This window comes from Phyllostomus hastatus, unplaced genomic scaffold (genome assembly GCF_019186645.2).
Source record: "Phyllostomus hastatus isolate PE091 unplaced genomic scaffold, TTU_PhHast_1.1 phas_contig_34, whole genome shotgun sequence".
In the NCBI taxonomy this organism is placed as follows: domain Eukaryota; kingdom Metazoa; phylum Chordata; class Mammalia; order Chiroptera; family Phyllostomidae; genus Phyllostomus; species Phyllostomus hastatus.
In genome coordinates, this window is record NW_025333857.1 from 45,423,600 (window position 1) to 45,446,520 (window position 22,921).

Consider the following 22,921-nt stretch of genomic DNA (forward strand, 5'->3'; position numbering starts at 1 on the left):
AATATGCCAAGGATGTGGGTTTGATCCCCAATCAGGGCACATACAAGAAGCAACAAGTAAATGCATAATTAAGTGAAAAAACAAACTGGTTTCTCTCTCTCTGTCTTTCTCTCTCTCTCTCCGCCTTTCTCTCCTTCTAAAAAAATCAATAAATAAAAATTTTTAAAAAGAAGCCCTGGCTGGTATGGTTCAGTGGATTGAATGCCGGCCTGAGAACCAAAGGGTTGCTGGTTCGATTCCCAGTCAGCACACATGCCTGGGTTGTGGGGCACACAAGAGACAACCACACATTGATGTTTCTCTCCCTCCCTTCCCCTCTCTCTAAAAAACAAATAATTAAAATTTTAAAAAGAAACAAAAAGCCACATAACTACTGTTGGCACCACTCACACAGTTCGTATCTGATGCAAAAGGTCTGGCTCTGAGTCAGAATCTCACCTAGCGTAAGAGACTTTCAGATACCTACCCACAGGTGCTCCCTTTGGCTCTACATTTTTGTACCAGTTGTGTTTTATTATTTTTATTTAACTTCCAATCTGTGTTCTTGCTTTTTCTAATAAGAAAATACCCATAAGTTATACACCTAAAACTAATATAATATTGTACATCAACTGTAATTAAGAAATTAAAAAATATTTTATAAGAAAATACCCATGCCTTGGCTGGTACAGCTCAGTGGACTGAGCACTGGACTGCAAACCAAAAGGTCTTCCATTTGATTCCCACTCAGGGAATATGCCTGGGTTGCAGGCCAGGTTCCCAGTTCCGGGTGTGTGAGAAGCAACTGATTTTACTCAACTGTTTGTGCCCTATATGCCAGGAGCTGACCAAGCTGATACTTTTATTCTCCACAGCTGCTGAGAGCAGGGTCACGACTCAAGCAGCTGGTGGACAAGGCTGACAAGGGAACCACAATGTTGTCCACTATTCTGTGAATATAATCTGCCAACGGAGAAATAAGTGCTGGTGAACTCTTCAACATTACAAAACATCAAAAATTATTTGGTATATTCACATGTCTTTTCAGGTTAACTAAAGTCAATAAAGAAAAAAGTATCTAATTGTTTATGGTGGTTTCCAGACATGTCCCACTCCAACCATAATTTCTTGAATCTAAACCCTGTCTTCACCCAGAATCCTATCTTAGCAGCTACCTTATGATTCTTTGCCTTCCTATCCCTTGAAAAATCCCTCATTATTTATGACCAGCCTTACCCCTTCTTCTAACAGCACCATTTCTTAATAAATAAAATTAAAAAACCTACACTATTGGGTACAAAAAGTCTGTTTAGTTTTTTCCATAAAATAAGATACATTTTTCATTTTCACCAATAACTTGATTGACTTGGATATCTTGAGTATGTCAGCTATCTCCCGCCATTGGATTCTAGTGGGTAGAGGCCAGGGGTGCTGCTAAACATCTTCCAACACATAAGACAGCCCCACAGCAAAGAATTATTTTACCAAAATGTCAACAGTACCTCAGAACTTCGCAAACCACTTCTGGTATGTTTGACCAGTCACAGCACCTTCTCCATATACTGCACAAATCTTTTTTTGTGTTTACCTTTCTTGAAATAATAAAACATAATATACTGAAAATGCTGCGTATTTTCTTCCATCTTCAATATTAAAATGGCTACACAAAAATTGATCAATTTTGATAAGTTTTTGAATGCATGCTGATATGACAACTGTCACAATACAATCTAACAAAATTGTTTCGAATGGCTTTGGCTGGTGTGGCTCAGTGGACTGAATGACAACCTGCAAACCAAAGGGTCTCTCTCCGGTTCAATCCCCAGTCTAGAGCATGTGCCTGGGTTGTAAGCCAGGTTCCTAGTAGGGGAATACAGTAGGGGCACACAGGAGGTAACCACACATTGATATTTCTCTCCCTCGCTCTCCTTCCCTTCTATTCTCTAAAAGTAAATAAATAAACTCTTTTAAAAAGTGAAAGTATTCTATTCTCTTTTTTTTAAGATTTTATTTATCTATTTCTAGACAGAGGACATGAGAGGAAGAAAGAGGGAGAGAAACATTAATGCATGATGCGCCCCCCACTGGGGGACCTGGCCTGCAATGCAAGCATGCACCCTAACTGGGAACTGAACCAGTGACCCCTTGGTTCATAGGCCTATGTTCAATCCACTGAGCCACACCAGCCAGAGGAGTATTCTATTCTTTTAAAAAAAACTGTTTCAAATGAAGTTAAAGACAACTAAGCACAACTAGAGGCATTGTATGAAAAAAATACTTTTTGGCCAACCCAATATATCAGGTTATTTTCTTTCTTCTCACCTTCAAATGAACCATCTGGTCCTCAAATGTTATAATACACAAATATTTCACATCTGACTTATAAAGGCTCAAATGCAGCTCTTATTACGCTATTCCAAGACAGCTGTATCATGTCTAGCTATTTACTCTAAGCCAAAAATAGAAATCCTAATTTTTTAAACATACTCAGACCCAGACCTGACTGGTTGATTGAGTGTCACCCTGCCAGGTGAAAGGTCGCTGGTTCAATCCCTGGTCAAGGCACATGCCTGGGTTGCCTCTGTGTGTGCATATACAGGAAGCAACCAATGGATGTTTCATGTTTCTCTCACACATTGATGTTTTTCTCTCTGTCCTTCCCTCTCTCTCTAAGAATAAATTAAATCTTAAAAAAAGAAAAGTACTCAGACCCATAGTTTTTCATTACAGTTCTTAAACTGTCCTCATGAGTCCAGGATAAAAATCTTGAATAGTTTTTTTTAAGTATATTTGTTTTTTCTAATGACATACTTATTACTGTTTTATTCATGCCAAAAGTAACTTTTATTTTTATTAGTTTTTTTCCCGAGGATATGTTCACTGATTTTAAAGACAGAGGAAGGGAGAGGGAAATGGAAAAGAGGGGCGAGGGGGAGAGGGAGAAACAGAAAGAGAAACATAGATGTCAGAGAAAAACACTGCAGCTGCCTCCCGTGCATGCACCCCAAATGGGGGTGGAACCCACAACCTAGGTATGTACCCTGACCGGGAATCAAACCTGCTACCTTTTAGTGTACAAAATGATGCTCCAACCAATTAAGCCACTTAGCCAGGGCCAAAAAGCAGCTTTTTAAAAAATGTCAGTTGCCCTTGCTGGGTAGCTTAGTTAATTAGAGCATCATCCCCATCTGCCAAGGATGCAAATGAAACAATAAATAAATGAAAGAACAAACATGTTTCTCTTTCCTCCTCTTCCTCTCACTCTAAATCAATAAATAATCTTTTTAAATAATAAATGTCAGTTTTACCTGAGAATGTATCAAAACATAGTCATGTAAATCCATTTAATGTTGACATACCTATCACTTACACACCAGGCTCATTTTCATTCAATTACCAAATACAAAATTCCTTACTAAGTAAATCTCCTACCTCTACTATTGAGAAAATATCTCATATCCTTTTCCTTCTCACAACTATTCTCCATATACAAGTTAACCTCAAAAAAAAGGCTTATATGGGGGAGGGAGGTGGGGAGGGCTGGGGTGGTAGAAGAGGCGGCTGGGGGGGAGGCAGAAAACAGTACTTGAAAAACAATAAAAAACAAAGGCTTATAAATACTACCTTTAAAGAACTCTTGGAAACTGCTTGTTCTATCTTGTAAGCAATGATCACTTAAGCTGTATTTCTCGAAAGGAATACACGTATTTCCTCTATTTCCTCATTAAACATCCCCTTAACTTTCAGTCTGGTTTCCTTCACTCTATCACCCCAACAATAGGAAAAATGCTACTCCCTCTGTCACCGACGGCCTCCTCCCAATCTAGGAGAATGGCAAATCACCTAAATCTGTCTTCCGTTCTCATTCTTTCGTCTGTCTCTGGCATTCACTACATTTCATCATGTTCCTCACCTGGCTCCTCAGACACACCATCCTTGTTCTCTGTTCTCAAATCCTCAACAGCATCACATCCTTCTACCCCTGAAACATCAAACTGTTAAATTGTAGAGCACATTCTCCTTTCCTACAGAAATTTTGCTATTGGCATCAGTAATTGCCTCCAATTTCAAAGCAAAAGCTAAAGACTTTGTGTCTTTCCAGATATTCAGCCTACTAGGTACCTATATCTATAATGAAATTCATTCAAAATCAGCTCACTTAAAAACTTCCAAAATTTTCCAAGAGACCAATATTTGTCAAGTGTTCCAGAGTTCAAAAACCTTTAAGCCCTTCTTTTAATGCTAACATTTCTTCCCACACATTAAGTCATAAAGGATTTAAGGCTTTTTAAATCTATGTCATCCTTTACATTCTCTGCCATCAATTTAGTAGAGGTATCTGAATACTGTACCTAAAAGCCTCCTTCTTGTCTTCTAGGAGGAAATTAGGTAGCCCTGTCAGGTACTAGTTTTGATGCCAATCTGTCACATATACGAGGAGAGGATTCAAAACAAACTGGAATTACCTTCTGGAGGGTGGGCCCCTTGTTGCACAGCATTCCCCAGCTAAGTGAGTATTCTAGGAACCCATCTGTATCAGCATACCAGCTAATGGTGTGAGAGGCTGCATTCAGCTTCAGAAATTTTTTTTTGAAGACTTTCAGTGCATTTGCCCACTTCACAATGGGTGATTTACAAGCACAACTGCCCACACCAAGCTGAGTGTTCAGCAGTTTTTAACCAAAAAACAGCACGATCCCTGTGCCCCGCCCTCCCTACACACCCAAACTCTCCCCAGCACCGTTTTTTGTTTCCCCAATTAAAAAAGTCCTCAAAGAAAAACATTTTGCTGATGTGGAAGATGTGAAATTAAAGACATCAAAATTGATGAGTTCAAAAACTGCTGTGAGTAATGGAAAAAACATCAAGATAGGTGTATTGCATCAAATGGAGAGTACTTTGAAGTTGACTTACGTTTACATATGTTAAGAATACACAATTTTTTATAAATTCCAGGGTTTTGGCAGTCCCCTCTTGTACAACCCAGCAGTTACAAGGCACCTTTATCAACTACTGTATCAATAATTGCCTCTAGTTCACTGAAACTTCATGCCCTATTTACCTGTCTGAACTATGTAAATTGTGAAACTGAGGACTGTTCTTCTTCTAGAATACTGCTAAAATCTATCAACTTTTGATATCAAATTATATCAATCTACCAAATCTAGCAAAAGTGAAATCCAACCAAACCTCTGACTAAACCCCAGTATGTAAGATACTGTATTTTGCTGTGTATAATGTGTGCTGTTTTTGACCCAAACTTTCAGGAAAAAAATCTTTAAATTTTAACTTTTTTAATTCAATGTTTTTAATTTATTTATAATCAAATACTAGTTTTTTGTGTTATAAAGGAATTTTAGCATTTATTTTTGAACATATTCTGGTACAAGAAATTTTATGTAATAATTGCAAAACACAAAAACAGCTATATCTGGCATTACCCATGTACAATGCACATCCTTAATTGTCCCTCAAAAATTTGGGCAAAAAAAGTATGCATCACACACGGCAAAATATGGTAGACAAAAACTATCTGAATTATATAAAAAGGCCTAGTGGAACCAGGTACAGAAGTTCAAGGACCCCACCTCATACCCATTCCTCATCCCCCACCCAGTGCAAAATCCCAGCATTATATATCACAAATGTGGACATTGTTTGAGTTATCAGCTAGCACTTGGCTGTATTCCCAGGCAGCAGTATCTCAGGTAGGTAAAGAAGTACCATAATGTGTTTATGAATTTGAAAGTAACACAGACCTGGCTTCCCTAAATTAATATATTAGGTAATACTCATCAAGTACTTGACTCTTTCCCAAAACTGTAAAGAGCACCAAACAAGATAATGTACCTCAACTGCTTTGTCCAGATCCTGATAGCAACCATAAATGGTGGCAACTCTAAAACTAATGTACACTGACCACTTTTTTCTGCTGATACTGTTCATTTCGACATATTACCTATTAATTCAACCAATTTAAATAACTTTACTGAGATATAATCAATACCATAAAGTTCATCCTTTTAAAGTGCACAATTCAGTGATGTTTAGTATTTATCAAGCTATACACCTATGGCCAACTATAACGCCAGTAAAATCCTTTGTAACACTGGTCATCTTTTTGCCCCACAGATGGCTAGGCTATCAGAACATATAAATTAGTTTATGGTATGCTAGCTATATACCATTACAGCTAGGATCTTTCAGTAAAATGAGATAAGCATTAGAACAATTAAATAGCTCAAATTGTCTTTGTGTAAAAAAAAAAAAAAAAGCCCAGACCAAATGTGGCTCAGTTGTCATTCCACAAAGCAAAAGGTCACAGGTTTCAATTCCCTGGTCAGGGAACATGCCTAGGTTGCAGGTTCAGTCCCTGGTCGGAGGTAACCAATCGACATTTCTCTCTCCCATCAATGTTTCTCTCCCTCTCTTTCTCCCTTCCCTTCCCCTCTCTCTAAAAATAAAGAAATAAATCTTTTTTAAAAATGCAAACACTTCTGTGATAATAAAATAGCAAATGGCCTATTTTAACTAACAAGGATTTTGTTCTTAACTACCACCTAGATTTTTCTATAAATACAAAGGTGCTTTTTCCACCATTGCCTCAACACTCCCGATCACAAGAAATTTTTTTAAAATAAAAAAATGAGACCTTGATTGGAGGAAAAAAATCGAGACATTCAATAAGTTTGTATAAAAAGTTGACCCAGAGAAAATGTTTAATGTGCTGTGTCCAGGTAGCTCAATTGGTTGGAGCATCGTCCCAAATGCCAAAAAGCTGCCAGTTTGATTCCCAGTCATATCACATACCTAGGTTGCAGGCTAAATCCCAGGTCAAGCACATGCAGGAAGCAACTAATATATTTCTCTCTCAAATCAATCTGCTCAATCTGTGTGTGTGTCTCTCTCTCTCTCTCACCCTTCCTCTCTCTCTACAATCAATAAAAATATACTCAATCTGTCAAATAAACCTGAGAAAATCATCATTTAAGAAATGGAGACCTGGCTGGTGTGGCCCAGTGGACTGAGTGCCAGACTGTGAACCAAAATGTTGCCAGCTGATTCCCAGTCAGGTACATGCCTGGGTTACAGGCCTGGTCCCCAGCTGGGAGCATGAGAAGCAATCGATCCGTGTTTTTCTCCCTCCCTTTCCATCTCTCTCTCTAAAAATTAATAAATAAAATCTTTTTAAAAAAGAAATGGGTTATCACTCGGTTCCATGCTTCAGTGACAATATATAAATAGGGTAAATCAGAAACCCTGATTGCCTGCCTAGCTGGCGTAGCTCAGTGGATTGAGTGCGGGCTGAGAACCAAAGCATCGCAGGTTCAATTCCCAGCCAGGGCACATGCCTGCCTGTGTTGTGGGCCAGCACCCATTAGGAGCATATGAGAGGCAAATGATTAATGTTTCTCTCACACATGGATGGTTCTCTCTCTCCCCTTCTCCCACCCTACCCCTCTAAAAACATAAAATTAATTAATTAAAACATTCCAATAGTATTGGCTACAACTAAAAATTAAAGCAATACCAAATGTTGGCAAGGATGTGAAACTTTTTAACTATTCAGTCTTGAAAATTAAGTTCCAATGGCCAAGGTATCCTCTATATGTATGAATTAAACTTCCTCCCTAGACTACTAGAATGATACCAGTTATGTAATACTCTTAAGAGAACTGAGAAAATAATCACTCAATTATCTGTGTTCCAATGAGGAGCCTAATTAAGAATGACTGTACAACACAACGGAAAACATTTGGGATTACCTAGTAAAGTTATACATATCCCACACATAGCCCAAAATTCTACTCCCAATTACATACAGAATCTTGAGAAATCTGTTTCAGTAGAAGAGAGGGCATGCAAATGTTCACAAGGAGACAACTATAATTTGTAATCACCAAAAAAAAACCCCCCAAACACCTGTAAATGAGACAAATATCTATCACAATAGAAGAGGATGTGGCATATCCTTACAATGAACTACCCTACTGCTGAAAGTGAATGACAGCTGTTAAGAATGAATCATGGATAAATCTAAAACATTTAAGAATGAAAAAGTATCAGAAGAATCATAAAATTCCATGTAGATCATAACTGAAAACTATATATTGTTGCCCTGGCCAGGTGGCTCAGCTGGTTGCAGCATCATCCCTTACACCAAAAGGTTGCAGCTTTGATCCCCAATTTGGGTGCACAGGGGAGGCAGCCGATCAATGTTTCTCTCTCACATCGATGTCTGCCTGTCTCTCTAAAAAAATAAAAAATTTAAAAATAGATTAATATATTCAGGTGAGGATTTAAAAAGTAATACTAAACTACACATTGTGCCATGACTGGTGTGGCTTAGTGGGTTGGGCATTGTCTCACACACCAAAAGGTTGCCAGTTCAATACTCGCTCAGGGAACATGCCTGTGTTATGGTTCAGGTCCCAGGTTGGGGGTGGCCAGGGGGTGGACAGGGGATGCGAGTGGCAACTGATCCATTTCTGTTGCACATTGATGTTTCTCTCCCTCTTTCTCCACATTCTCCCTCTTCCTGGCTCTCTAAATGAATGAATAGATAAATAAAACTGTATTGTTTATGGATATACACATATATGAAGTAAAAATTATTCTAAAAAATAATAAACCCAAAATGTAGAGTAATGGTTACCTCTAGGAAAGGCAGAAAGGAACACCTTGAGAGATGGCATATACACAGGGCTTTTAGACAGCTGTAACGTTCTACTTCTTGGTCATTTTATTTGTTTTTGAAAACTCCACATGTGTTTTTATACCTCATAAACCTTTTCTCTAACATTTTAAAAAGTATATACATTATATTTAAAAAAAAAAGAGCAAGGATACAATAAAATGTTAAACCATAAAGTCTTTTTCACCTTCTTTTTGTTTTTTCAAATTTTCCTCATGTATTTTGTTAGGCAAAATAGTACCAGCCAACCTGACCCAAAAACTTACACTAAACTGAAAATTTAATTATTTAATTTGAGAAAAGGAGGGGGGATTGGACTTGGTTTGGAAAATTATTTAATGTTAGGCTTATCAATCAATCCTAAAGCTGATCATTTTTTTCCTAAACTATCTCAGTTAAACTTGTCTATTTTTTAAGCCCACTTATTCTTGTTTAATGATTTTACAATGCCAAGCACTGGTATCAAATGAAAAATCTCACCCTCCACAGAACACACATTCTGGCCAAGTACTTCAGCTGGTCAGAGCATGATCCAGATTCACTAAGGTTGCAGGTTCAATCCCCAGTCCGGGACACGTATAAGAATCAACCAAAGAATACATAAATAAGTAGAACAACAAATCGATGTTTCTCCCTCTCTCTAAAAAACCAATAAATATATCCATGGATGAGGATTTAAAAAATAATTAAAAAATAAAATTAATTAATTCCAACTGGGCTCCAACTCAATTTAGCTCTTAACTCCAGCATGAAAATGAGTTATCTGAAAATTGAAACTCACTCTACTACTCATGCTGTGTCAGCCAGAAATTCACAGACCTGGTCTTCAAAACCTATGCAAAGACATTTCAAAACTAAAATAATTTACCTTAACTTCTTTAACAATTACAGGACAGCCCTGGCCAGGTGGCTCAGTTGGTTAGAGCATGATCCCCATATGCCAAGGTTGCAAATTCAATCCCTGGTCAGGGCACATACAAACATCAACCAAGGAATGCATCAATGGGTGGAACAACAAACTGATGTTTCTCTCTCTTCTCTCTCCCTTCTTCTCTCTCTGAAATCAAGTTAGAAAGTACAGGATATGTAGGATCGATGAGGAAAAAAACTGTCAAAAAAACTGAAAAAAAAAAAGCATATGCAGTTTGCATTATAACTAATCAAAACTGATTAATTTGGTTCTTGGACTCAAAAAAGAAAAAAGATTCTATTCTTAAATACTTATTAGATAGCTGGACCAAAACTATTTCAAAACCTACTACAGGTTTACATGGTGGTATTTCCTTATAAATCTTCCCTCTTTTTGCCTCCCTTCAAGTTACAGTTCTACTCTTTATTTTTTTTGGGGGGGGGGGGGTAGAGAAGAAAAAAAACAGCTGCTTCCAAGATACACCACCTTATCAGTTAACACCACAGGTGCTATAACACTCAACTTTTAAAGGACATTCAATTTACTCAAATTAACAACTAAAAACTGTATTTGCTGACCTACAGGTTACCTCACAAAGAGAAATAAGATGGATTTTTAAGAGCAGAGGAACATCAGTCTGTGAATTCACACAGACTGCTTCTTTTGAGCAGATATTAATCCTTCATAATACACTTACACCAAACAGAAGTCTGTAACAACAGCAAAAAAAATTTTGCCCTGGCTGGCATGGCTCAGTGGATTGAGTGCCGAACTGCAAGGCAAAGGGTAGAAGGTTGATTCCCAGTCAGGGCACATGCCTGGGTTGTGGGCAAGGTCCCCAGTAGGGGGCAGGTGAGAGGCAAACCACACATTTAAGTTTCTCTCCCTCCCTCTTTCTCTAAAATAAATAAAATCTTTTTTAAAATCTTAGAGTAAGACATTTTTAAAAAAAGACTACAGAATCAACACGTCAAGACTAACCCTTACAAAGTGAAAGCTTCAGCTAAGACCAGTTCTAATATTCAAGACTGGTTTACACTTTCCACTTGTAGTATATAAAGGTGTAGGGATATTAACCAATTCCCATCGATACACATTGCATATTGAACTACACCTCTTCTTCATGTTCTCCTATTTCTTCTCAAAAAATAAGTCACTCAGGCTAATACCATGAGACACTGTAGTGAGCACTGCACAGGCTGCACCACTTAGTTACCAGGAAAGGGAAGCAGAGGTGTTATTATTGTTCCAGCCTTGTTCTAAAGTCAGGTCCATGTGACTACTGCTGGTCCAGCCCATATTTAAAGAGAGAGTCCAGAGCAACAGGAAATAGGCAGGAGAGGCAATTACCACAAGCTTTTTTCCCATGGCCTCATTCCCATGCCACCATTTACAGCCACATTTCAATCATAATGCAAATCTCTCTTCTCTGAATTGTTTAATTATTGAGGATCAGAGGAAACAAGAAAGCAAAAAGGGGAAATCAGAGCTGTGGGGAACAAGCTGGACAGCAGTGGAGAGAAATCTCACTACACATGTGAACTAGCCATAAGGAAAAATCAGGAGGAACTCACTGGAGGCATGCAGAAGAGCAGTGTGGGAAGTAAATCATTTCTGCCTAATGATAGATAAGGGAAGCCTTCACACAAATGGGAGGATAGCCCTAGCCAAGGAGGTGCCCTGGCAAGATGGTAATAAGCTATGTTGGTGTACTGGAAGACCCTATCATGCAGTGGGGGTCCTACCTTTTGGCATCTCTGGGCCACATCATGAGTTGTCTTGGGCCACACATTAAATACACTGCAACGTGTAATCACAAAAATCTTATAATGTTGTAAGTAAATTTACAATTTGTGTTGGGCCAGATTCATAGCCACCCTGAGCCACAAGCAGCCCGCAGACCACAAGTTGGACACCCCCAAGAGTGAATTTATTTCCTTTCCTAAGACATAGGTACCATCCCAATCTAGGCACCTAATTCCTAGGATAAAGAAGCTCTTAGGTATTATGTCCATCTTGCAACCACCTTTTAATAAACACTAAAAAGGATGCACATTTCATGGCAAAAAGTGAGGAACGCACTACTTGCATTTATCTTGGCTTAAAAAGTACTATGATAACAGAAAAGAAGCCCTGGCTGGTGTAGCTCAGTGGATTGAGCACTGGCCTTGCAAACCAAAGGGTTGCCAGTTCGGTTTCCAGTCAGGGCACATGCCTGGGTTGCAAGCCAGATCCCCAGCAAGGGGTATGGGAGAGGCAACCACACATTGATGTTTCTCTCCCTCTCTTTCTCCTTCCCTTCCCTTCTCTCTAAAAGTAAATAAATAAATAAATAAATAAATAAATAAATAAACTGTGTTCACTTAAAATGTTATATGCCCTTCAAATAAAAGATGATCTTTGGGTATGTTCTGGAGACCTTAAAAGGCTCTCAATTATTAGGACACAGGTGCTGAGGAAAGTTAAGCCTAAATACTGGCAGACCATATACCTTGGCTGTAAGTACAAACATAATCCAACTGAGGTGGTAGAAATCTACAGCATTAAGTCAAACAGGAAATAACAGGAATGATGGGATCAACTCCTACAGAGAACAAGGATAAGGGACCACAGTAGTGGCATTTCAGAAGCCTGAGCAATTAATTAGATTGATAACCCAGGGGAAAAGGTGGGACAGCCAAGTGAGAAAGTGATTCAGACACAAAACAAAAAAGATGTAATACACTAAGGAAAGAGTGACATTTTCAAATGTATTATAACAGAAAGCGCTTTAGTTTACAAAGTGCCAACAGGAACCAGTATTAAGAAAACTGAATCCCAAAAGTCTGACACCAAAGCCTTCCAGAACAAAAAGGAGAAGTAGAGTTGAACTATGCCTGCGAGTAAGCCGGGAAAGCCTGGAGAGCGAAGAAGTTGGTCGGTCTCTAAGAGGTCCAGTCCCAGGACTAGTGTGCGACACGCGTGAAAACGGAAAGGTGGTCAGGATGAGAAGCGTCAGCGTAGTGCGGGAGCTCCAGGGGACAGTCAAAAAGGGACCGAGGTGGGAGAGAAAGAAAAAAAAAAACCACTCCCTCCAGGGCAGAAAACCGGAGGGGAGGGCCGGGGAGGGGAAGGCCCCCCCTGGGGCTGGGTGGGGCCGGACTGACTAGGACCCGGGTAGGCAGGAAAAAGCAAGTGGCAACAGGCCGGGGAAAGGAAGGAGGACGCCCGGGCCTGGGCATAGTGAAGACACATAAAGCCAGCGAAGGAAGCTCGGCCCGGTCCTCACGGGTGGGCGCTGGGGGAGGAAAAAGGGGGTTAGAGGGAAAAGAGCTGAAAGCAACACTAGAAAGCGCACTCCGCAGCACTGAGAGCCCTGGAACTAGGGAGGAGAGAGAGAGGGTGCCAATTACCAAGGCTGTTCTCGCTGCACTCGGGACCCGCCGCCGCCGCCGCCGCCACCGCTGCCGCTCGTTACCTGCCAATGTGCCTCTTACAAAGCGGCGGCGGCGGCCGAGGCGGCCCGTCCAGTCACGTGATCTTACGTCACGGGCGAAGGAGGAGCCACACGCGTCTCCGGTGCGCGGCTCCTTAGTCCGCCAAAGGGACTGATCACTTCCTCTACCCACCCGCAACACGAACCGGGAAGGCCCAAAGCGTCGAGGCTCGGGGAGGCGCGGAAATGGAGCAAATAAGGAAGATTTTACGGAATTTCTCGCACCCGAAGTTATCAGGGGCGAACTATCCACAGAATCCAGGATGCTCAATACTGCACTCGTTGTCGCGCTGTGATGACCTCACAAGGCTTACCAACTCTCTTCCTGCTTGAGTCACGTGACGTGGTCCAACCACTGAAGTTAACAAACGTTGCGCGGGGGCTATGACTTCTATCTTGCTGCACAGGCTCCCAACAGCGCATCCCTTCCTTAGAAGCTTTATAGGTGGCGCGTCTAAGACTTAGTGCCTAGGGAAGGCCGAAAGGGTAAGCGGATAGGGCTAGCATCTGAGACTAATACCATTGGGTGCCTCCTGCCAGGTGGCTGAGCGTGGTCCTTGTTGTGAGAAGTAGTCCCGGCGGGAGGGTTTCCACACCCACAGTCGCGCGCCGGGTTCCTTGCGCGGGAAAACGGCAACGGCAACGGCTAGCCACGGTACCGCCGGCACCAAGAGGGCTTCAAAAGGAACCTCTACAGCACCACAGGGTCTCGTGGCTTGTCTTATTGTGGGATCGAATTCTGCATTCCCAAGCCTCTGTTGCTGAAAAGATTAACATTTATTGAACGCCTATTCGATGTCAGCCGTTTATACAACTTTTTATTCAATCATGTAATCAACCCTTTGAGAAGGGACTGTAACCGTTTTAAGCATGAAAAAAGGGTTAAAGGGGTTCCGTTTCCCGCCTAGTACCCAAACCAGATTTTCTCTCTCCAAAAAGATCTGATCTGTTTTAACATACGGAATTATGTTAGAAAAAGGATAATGATTTACAATTGTAGTGCAGTGTTTTAGAGTTTAAATTATTTTCTCATTTATTGGCCTATTTGATCTTCAAAGACAGTATCCCATGCTGGCTAGATACATGGACTTTGGAGTTCAGCAGGCCTTACCTCTCAATTCCAGCTTTTCTTTGTGGTAGCAATGATTCACCTGGTGATTAAAATTAAAGGAGATTATGTAAAGTACCTGCTTCAGACATAGTAAATCCTCAACAAATATTGGTAATTATTTTCACACCCTGTGTGTGCCCTTTTATAACAGGGTGCAGCCAAGAGGGGGGCCCAAATACGGATTTGGAATGGGGTCCAAAACTCAAGGTGTCCAGGAGATTTTAGGATGTCCTCACCACCCCCCCCAGGTGTGGGTTGGGGGAAGGGACAAATGGAGCAGGGCCATTGAAAGCTGTTTCCGAATAGCAACAACCTTGCAGCTAACCTCTGGTGTGGTCATTTAACATATCTATAGCCTTTGACTGGTTACCTAGATATGTTAAATAGCTGTGGCCATGCTCTGAGCCAGGGGAATGGAAGTAACTTCCCCGCCAAGACAAAACTGAGGGGCAGGTCCCCAGAGTTACAGCGCATGCGTGGGAGCTTGGAAGGTGATTGGCTCCATGACATGGGGCCACGCCTGCCCAGACTCATGATGGCAGCCCACTAAAGCTGGAAGGCTTTGAGTTCTGGCATGTGAGGCCGAGTGTGGGAGGAGTCGGAAATGGGGCTGCAGAGGAAGACGCGCGGGGATTTAAACCCAGACACAGCAGCCATTGAGGGGAGAACCATGCGTCTTTAGCAAAGTGGAGGCTCCTGCAGGCCTGCGAGAGAGAATCACCCCGTGGCTTTAGCAGAAAACTGCCCCTTGGCTTTGGCAGAGTGGCGACCCCGCTCCTTGCAGCCATTGTGCAGGGAGAGAAGCACACAGTTTTGGCTGAGTGGGGACTCCTGTGGCCCTGAGACAGAGGACCACGTACCTTTGCCAGAGTGGGGACCCCTACAGCTTTAGAAGGGAGAACCACCACCCAGTTTTAGCAGAGATCCCGGTGACACAGCTGAGGGTGCCAGGAACCCAGGTAGGTCTCCCAGTCAAGCAGAGTACTGCCTGGGAATAACCAGAGGACTGCCTGAGCCATGGACTTCTATTTCCTTTCCTGAGATATGGTACTCTGGGTTGGACAAAGGGGGAAGGAAGTACTGTTGTCTGTTTGTGGGTGTTTTAAGGGACTTGAGGGTTTTTTATGACATTAGGTCACTACTTTAAGTTTGTATAGCATTAAATAAACATTTCCTTTCCTTTTCACAAATCTCTGGCATTGAGAGACATCTTTCCTATAGACGGTGGACGTAATGGACCTGGGGTTTTCTTTCAGTAATAGTATATCATCCCAGGCCCCCCTTGTTGTTCTGTAATACTTTAGACATAACAGGTGTAAGTAAGATGGGTAGGGAATTAACATACTGATCTTTGTGCAAGGCACTATACTAATTACAGATTAACTTGCTAGTTACTATTAGACTAGTTGTAGGTTCAATTGCGGGATCACAGCCCTGCTCAATTGGGGGAGGCCTTTGTTATTCATCTGAATTGATCAAAGAATGATCAGACTGTGCCTTTAACAGATAGAATTTATGACCATTCGTGTACAGATGTATCTTATCTCTCCCCTTTTGACAGTGAGCTAGGATTGAGTCTGCTCAGTAGTCTTCATTATATTCCTGCTTTACAGAAGTCTGTGGGAGAGTAAAAGATAACAACTGCCCCTGAGAGGCAAAAACTTAATGGAAAGAGCACAAGAAAACAATTCTGAAAGGGTATATACAAACCTGATTACATGTTGTTGCTGTTCCTTAAGAATAGGAAAGATGATTTGTGATTCAGGACCCTGGTCAAAGGACTATAATCAACCTAATCTGCACTGTTTTAATTTTTTACATGGAAGAGGTACTGGTGTTTGGGGTGTTTTGTTTTGTTTTTATTTATTAAGGTAATATTGGTTTAAAAAATTATAGGTTTTTGGGGGGGGGATAAACATGGATCCACTGCCTCTTCTATGCACCCCCACCCAATAAAAAAAGCCAAACTCAGGCAAGGGCCCCAACCCATAATGGAACTGACAGCCCCTCCCTTTGCTGGAAGATGCACAGCTAACTGAGCCACACCTGTCAGGGCCCTTTACCCTCCTTCCACCTACCCCCAACCCAGCTTTCCCTCTGGCAATCACCATACTGTTGTCTGTGTCTGTGAGTTGTTGTTGTTGCTGTAGTTGCTGTTTTTCTTAATCTTCCGGCTGGTGTGACTCAGTGGATTGAGTGCTGGCCTGTTAACCAAAGGGTGACCAGTTCGACTCCCAGTCAGGGAACATGCCTGGGTTGTGAGCTGGGTCCCCAGTGGTGGGGTGCATGAGAGGCACCCACACATTTATGTTTCCTTTTCTCTCCTTTCCTTCCCCTTTCTCTAAAAAAAAAATTAAATAGAATCTTTTAAAAATATATTTTTAAAAAATAATAAGGATTTGGCTTTGGGCAATGGGCATACAATGCAATATGCAGATTCATGTATCATACAGCGTATACCTGAAACCTATATGACCCTATGAACCAAAGCCACCCCAATAAACTTAATAAAATACAAAATTTAGCCCTGGATAGTGTGGCTCAGTGAGTTGAGTGCCGGCCTAAAAACCAAAAGGTTGCCAGTTCAATTCCCAGTGAAGGCACATGCCTGAGTTGCGCGCCAGGACCCCAGTTGGGGACGTGTTAGAGGAAACTGTTGGGTTGGACAGGATATGAAAAGGTTAACTCCCACGGCAGGTGCCAAACAAAGAAAACTGCAAGCTAAGCAACTGCCAAAATCTTCCTGGCAACAAGTGCCTAAGTGGTCAATCATTCTCGGTCTGCCATGGAGACCACAGTGCCCAATCCGCCTAAAACATAACAAGCCTTACCCCACCCAGATGTATAGAAAATCTTCCCGCTCTACCCTGGGTGCAACTTCTCTGGCCCCCGGTACTCTGGACCAGAGAACCTCACCCGGAAGCACAGCCCCAATAAAATCCTGTTTTTGCCCTCTTTGTGGCTGATTTGATTTTCTTCCTCAGTGGAAAAATCTTACATTTTGGTGCCGAAACCCAAGAGGAGTTGTCCACGGGGGCCGCTCCTCCCCATCTCCCCGAGAAAAGCCTCTGTGGCCGCTCCACCGGTCCGGACAGCCAGGGTAAGTGTCCCTCTTCCCTTCTTCCCTGACTCAATTCTGACTGTGGGCCCCCGTCTGGAAATCGCAGCTGCATCGGGGTAACCCGATCCGTGGAGAGACTGCTCTCCACTTCTGGGTAACTGCCAGTGGAGACATCCCGGGCACTGAACCCCAGCCTGCCTGAAAGGTTGGTGGATTGATCAATCTGCAGACAACCAATTTTCAATCCCCAATCTCCGTGGGGCCAGGGAATATGGGAGGACAGGAGTCCAAAATAAATCCCAAGACACCCTTAGGGTGTCTCCTGAAAAAATTGCCCATAATTGACCCAAGTCTAAAACAAAAATGGTTAATCTTCCTGTCCGCCACGGCCTGGCCATTATATCCTTTAGATAACCGCAAGACCTGGCCTCCTGATGGGACTTTCGATTTTGCCACCCTTACTGATCTAGAAAATTTCTGCAAACGAACTGGCAAATGGTCTGAGGTCCCCTATATTCAGGGTTCCTGGGTGCTGCACTGCACTCCTGTCCGTGCTCCACAACCCAGGTCCTCTTGGCCAGGAGCACCCCCGAACCTTCATGCCCCTCTAAACCTGCAGCCCTGATAATGTCCCCTTCACACACTCCTTCTTAGTTATACCCTCCTGCCCCATTCCACTCCTAGGAAGAGACATCTTGTAGCTCCTAGGGGCGTCCTTACAGGTCACAGCCAGCCTAAACCCCTCCTCTCACCTTCTCCTTCCTTTGCTCGAAGACCCTACCCCATTAACCCAACCTCCAATCTTACCCACCCTAGTCAACCCTCAGCTATGGGACACCTCCATGCCTGTTGTGGCCTCTCACCACACCCCAGTCACCATCACGCTGAAAAACCCCACCATCTTTCCTTCTAGACCCCAGTTGCCAATCTCTGAAACCCATCGTAGAGGTCTCAAACCTATCATCTCCAGCCTTATGGGGCAGGGACTGTTAATTCTGGCCAACTCCCCATGTAACACCCCAATTCTTCCAGTTTGGAAACCCTCAGGAGCGTACCGGTTAGTCCAAGACCTAAGGCTCATTAATGAAGCAGTAGTCCCTATCCACCCGGTGGTCCCTAACCCCTACACTCTCCTCTCCCGCATCCTGCCTACCGCCACCCATTTCTCTGTTCTGGACCTCAAAGATGCCTTCTTTACTAACCCCCTCCACCAGGATTCATATTTTCTTTTTGCCTTTACCCGGACTGACCCCGACACCAACCTCTCACAACAACTGACATGGACAGTCCTTCCCCAAGGCTTTAGAGACAGCCCCCATCTCTTTGAGCAGGCTCTTGCCCGGGATCTTGCTGCCTGCAACTTAGGCTCAAGCACTGTCCTCCAGTATGTAGATGACCTCCTCCTGTGCAGTCCCTCATTACCAGAGTCTCAACAATGCACAGCCCTCCTTCTTAACTTTTTAGCAAAGGATTTCGGGTTTCCCCCATCAAGGCTCAGATTTCCACACAGACCATCACCTACTTAGGTCTCTCCATAACCCCTACCACATGGAGTCTCACTGCAGACTGCACTCGCCTCCTCCATGAGCTCCAACCCCCTACCAATGGAGATCAGATTCTCTCCTTCTTGGGATTAGTGGGGTTCTTCAGGCACTGGGTTCCCAGCTTTGCCCTCTTGGCCAAGCCCCTGTACAACGCTGCAAAAGAAACTCCTATGGGACCCCTAACTTCTCCCAAGCTGGTAGAGAAAGCCTTCACCACGTTACAGGACACACTCCTGCAGGCCCCCTCTCTAAGCCTTCCCAATCCCACCCGTCCATTTCACCTTTTCACCGACCAACGCCAAGGCATAGCAATTGGTGTCCTGGCCCAACCTGTTGGCCCCTCCTACTGTCCAGTTGCTTACCTCTCCAAGCAGCTGGATCCAACCTTACAGGGGTGGCAGCCATGTCTCCGTGCCCTGGGTAGTGCCGCAGAGTTAGGCCAGGAGGCCCTCAAGCTGACTCTCTGCCAGCCGGCGGTCATTTTCTCACCCCACCACCTTCCTGATCTGCTCTCACACCAGGCTTTCTCACTACTGAGCCCTTCACGCCTCCAAGAGCTGCACCTTCTGTTTATAGAGAGTACCGCTTTATTCCTTCGCCTCTCCCCTAGGCTCAACCTGGTCACCCTCTTACCAGCGCCTACCATCAATCCTGAACCCACTCACTCTTGTCCCGAAGTTCTTGAATTTCTCAGGCATCCCCTAGACAGGGTGTCTGATATTCCACTCCCCAATGCTGACCTCACTCTGTTCGTCGATGGCAGTTCTGTGGTGGGGGCCGACGGAAGGCAGAGGGCGGCCTATGCGGTGGTCACCCTTGCTTCCACTCTAGAAGCACAACCACTGCCTGAGGGCACCACCTCACAAAAAGCAGAGCTCATCGCTCTCACCCAAGCTCTCTCTCTGGTTTAAAAAAATGAAATGTGAATAACCATCTACACAGACTCCTAATACGCCTTTCTCATAGTTCACAGTCAGTCTACTCTCTGGAAGGAACATGGGTTCCTCACATCTAAAGACTATCCCATCATTAATGCATCGCTAATCTCTGAACTCCTCCAAGCTTTAAAGTTACCTGCGGAAGTAGCTGTTGTTCACTGCAAGGGGCATCAAACCTCACGAGACCCCGTCTCCCAGGGCAATGCCCGAGCTGATGCCGCAGCACGAAAACTGACCACTGGAGCTTCTCCCTACTCTTCCTGTCCACCCCAGTACCTCCTTCCTATACTCCTCAGGAATACTCTTCCCTGTAAGCCCAGGGTGGCCGCATTGGCAGCAGAGGTTGGATCTTCCTCAGTGGAAAAATTGCCATTCCCCAGCAGCAGGCTGTTCCCCTCCTCTCAGAAATCCACCAGTCACTGCACATTGGCCCCAAGGCTCTGTTCAAGTTCCTAGGTCCCCTCTTCTCCTTCCCAAATCTTCTCCAGTCCATCAAGCAGGTGCATGCTAAATGCTTGGTCTGCTCTAAAACGTCAACCCAGGGAGGCCTTAAACCCCGGTTTCCAACTCACCAGATAAGAGGACATCTCCCTGGCCAGGACTGGCAAATCAACTTCACTCACATGCCTCCACACAAGAAATACCGTTATCTCTTAACATTCGTTGATACCTTTTCAGGCTGGATAGAAGCCTACCCTACCACTCGGGAAACAGCTGATACAGTTGCTGCTCTCCTCATCGAGCACATTGTCCCGCGCTTCGGGTTGCCTGCCTCCATCCAGTCAGACAACGGCCCTGTCTGCGTCTCCCAGGTTGTGCAACAAGTTTCCACCTCGCTGGGCATCACCTGGAAGCTTCACATCCCATACCATCCTCAGTCATCAGGGAAAGTTGAACACACCAATGGGATTCTCAAGTCACACCTAACCAAAAGTACCTTAGAAACAAAAAACTCTTGGCCTACACTCCTCCCATTCGTCCTAGCTAGAATCAGAGCTGCCCCTAGGGAGCTGTTAGGATTAAGCCTGTTTGAACTGCTCTATGGTAGGCCTTTTCTAATCAACAATAATTTACCTGTTTCTCCTCCACCTCTGGCCTCCTACCTGCCCTACCTTTCCCTCCTAAAACATCTCCTTAGAGAATATGCTGACCGAACCCTCCCGCCAGTAGGAGGACCACAAGAAGCAGACCACACAATTCCTCTCCAACCAGGGGACCAGGTAGTGCTCAGGGAACTGAAGACCAGACCACTCCAGCCTAAGTGGACGGGACCCCATACAGTAATACTCACCACCCCTACAGCAGCCAAGCTTTTAGGCCTTCCCTCTTGGGTTCATGTCTCCTGCCTTAAACTAGCCCCGGCTAGCAGCGAGTGGTCGGCCAAAATCCTGGGAAACACCAGGATCTGTTTTACCCAGAGCCCAGCTTCCCACCATGACTCCCCTTTGGGCCACTCTTCTCCTCCTTCCTCTCCTTAACCAGACGATACTAGCCAGCCCACGGCCTAAACTGGAAAAGGCCCTTGATTCCTCAGTTACCTCGTTGGCCTCTCTGCAGAGACAGAAGCGGTGCTGCTTCTACCTAAACGAGAGCGATATAGTACAAAAAAACATCAACAAATTACGAAATATACAGGACAGACTCCGCCGGGAAAATTCCCAAACCATGTTGTCCTCGTGGTGGAAAAACCTTTCCACCTGGTTGGCCCCAATTCTGGGGCCCCTTCTGATCATAGGCATACTACTAATGCTTGGTCCCTGTTTTGTAAAGTTTTTACAGGCACGAATTCAAGAAGGCTCCCGGGTAGCATTCAGTCAAATGCTCCTTCACCCCTATCCTCCTATCCCAACTGAACCACCGGCCTCTGAGCCCCAATCCCCTTGACGCCCCCCAGGTCAGCAGGAAGTAGGCGGAAGGAAACATCACCCCATATCATATCAAAGAGGTCGGAATGGTGGGTTGGACAGGATATGAAAAGGTTAACACCCACAGCAGGCACCAAAGAAAACTGCAAGCTAAGCAATCGCCAAAATATTCCTGGCAACAAGTGCCTAAATGGTTGGCCATTCTCAGTCTGCCATGGAGACTACAGCACCCAATCTGCCTAAGACACGACAAGCCTTACCCCACCTAGATGTATAAAAAAATCTTCCCACTCTACCCTGGGCGCAACTTCTCTGGACCAGGAACCTCGCCTGGAAGTGCAGCCTCAATAAAATCCTGTTTTTGCCCCCTTATGTGGCTGATTTGATTTTCTTCCTTGGTGGAAAAATCTTTCACCAACCAACCTATCTATGTATCTCTCACACATTGATGTTTCCCTTTCTTCCTCTCTCCCCTCTCTAAAAATAAAATTTAAAAAAATAATAATAAGGAACTATTATTACCAGGAATAACTTTATTTAGAAACATCAGTACTTGTATATCCCTAGTCAGTAGTTAAGGCTTGGATTCAAGAGAAATCCAGGAAGACTTAGATCCTAGAACAAGGGTCTGCAAAGCACAACCCAATTTGTGAGCAAAATCCAACCTACCTCCTGTTTTTCTAGAGTCCACTAGCTAACAATGGTTCTTAAATTTTTTTTTTTTTAAGATTTTATTTGTTAATTTTTAGAAAGGGAAGGGAGGGAGAGAGAGAGAGAGAAACATCAATGTGCGGTTGCTGGGGGTTCGGGCCTGCAACCCAGGAATGTACCCTGGCTGGGAATCGAACCTGGGACACTTTGGTTCCCAGCCCGCACTCAATCCACTGAGCTACGCCAGCCAGGGGTTCTTAAATTTTTAACGGCGAAAAGTCAAAAGAATATTTCATGATACACAAAACATAAAATTCAATTTTTAGTGTATATTAAGTTCTATTGGAAGTCACCGTGCTTATTTTTATGTATTATCTATGGCTGCCTTCACGATACAATAGCAAAATTGCTGTGTGTTTTTTTTCAAACCACGTGGCCCAGAAGGCCTAAAATATCAACATTCTGGCCTTTTACACAGAAATTTGCCAACCCCACCCTGACCAGTGTGGCTCATTTGGGCATCACCCCCACAAAGTGAGAGGTTACTCATTAAATTCCCTGTTCAGTGCACATTCAAGAGGCAAACAATGTTTCTCTCTCAATGATATTTCTCTGCCTCCTTCCCTTCTGCTCTCTCTAAAAATAAATAAAATCCTTTAAAAGAAAAGTTTGCCAACCCCTATTCTAGTTGT

At 43.6% G+C, this 22,921-nt stretch overlaps 2 protein-coding genes across 3 annotated transcripts in view; one reads left to right on the plus strand and one right to left on the minus strand.

Moving 5' to 3' along the window:
- Window positions 1-13,123, minus strand: part of UBAP2 (ubiquitin associated protein 2) — a 126,696-nt gene extending 113,573 nt beyond the window's left edge. For both annotated transcript variants that reach the window (XM_045840498.1, XM_045840497.1), the window contains exon 1: window positions 12,977-13,123. The gene's annotated coding sequence lies outside the window, so the exon portion shown is untranslated. The remainder of the gene's footprint in view (window positions 1-12,976) is intronic.
- A 1,519-nt stretch (window positions 13,124-14,642) lies between these two features.
- On the plus strand, window positions 14,643-21,950 carry LOC123819587. The gene is made up of 4 exons (XM_045839994.1): window positions 14,643-14,661; window positions 15,114-15,129; window positions 17,155-17,270; window positions 20,392-21,950. Exons 1-4 carry the CDS (start codon window positions 14,643-14,645, stop codon window positions 21,189-21,191), a joined length of 951 nt encoding a protein of 316 aa, XP_045695950.1. The 3' UTR covers window positions 21,192-21,950.
- The last annotated feature ends 971 nt before the right edge of the window (window positions 21,951-22,921 follow it).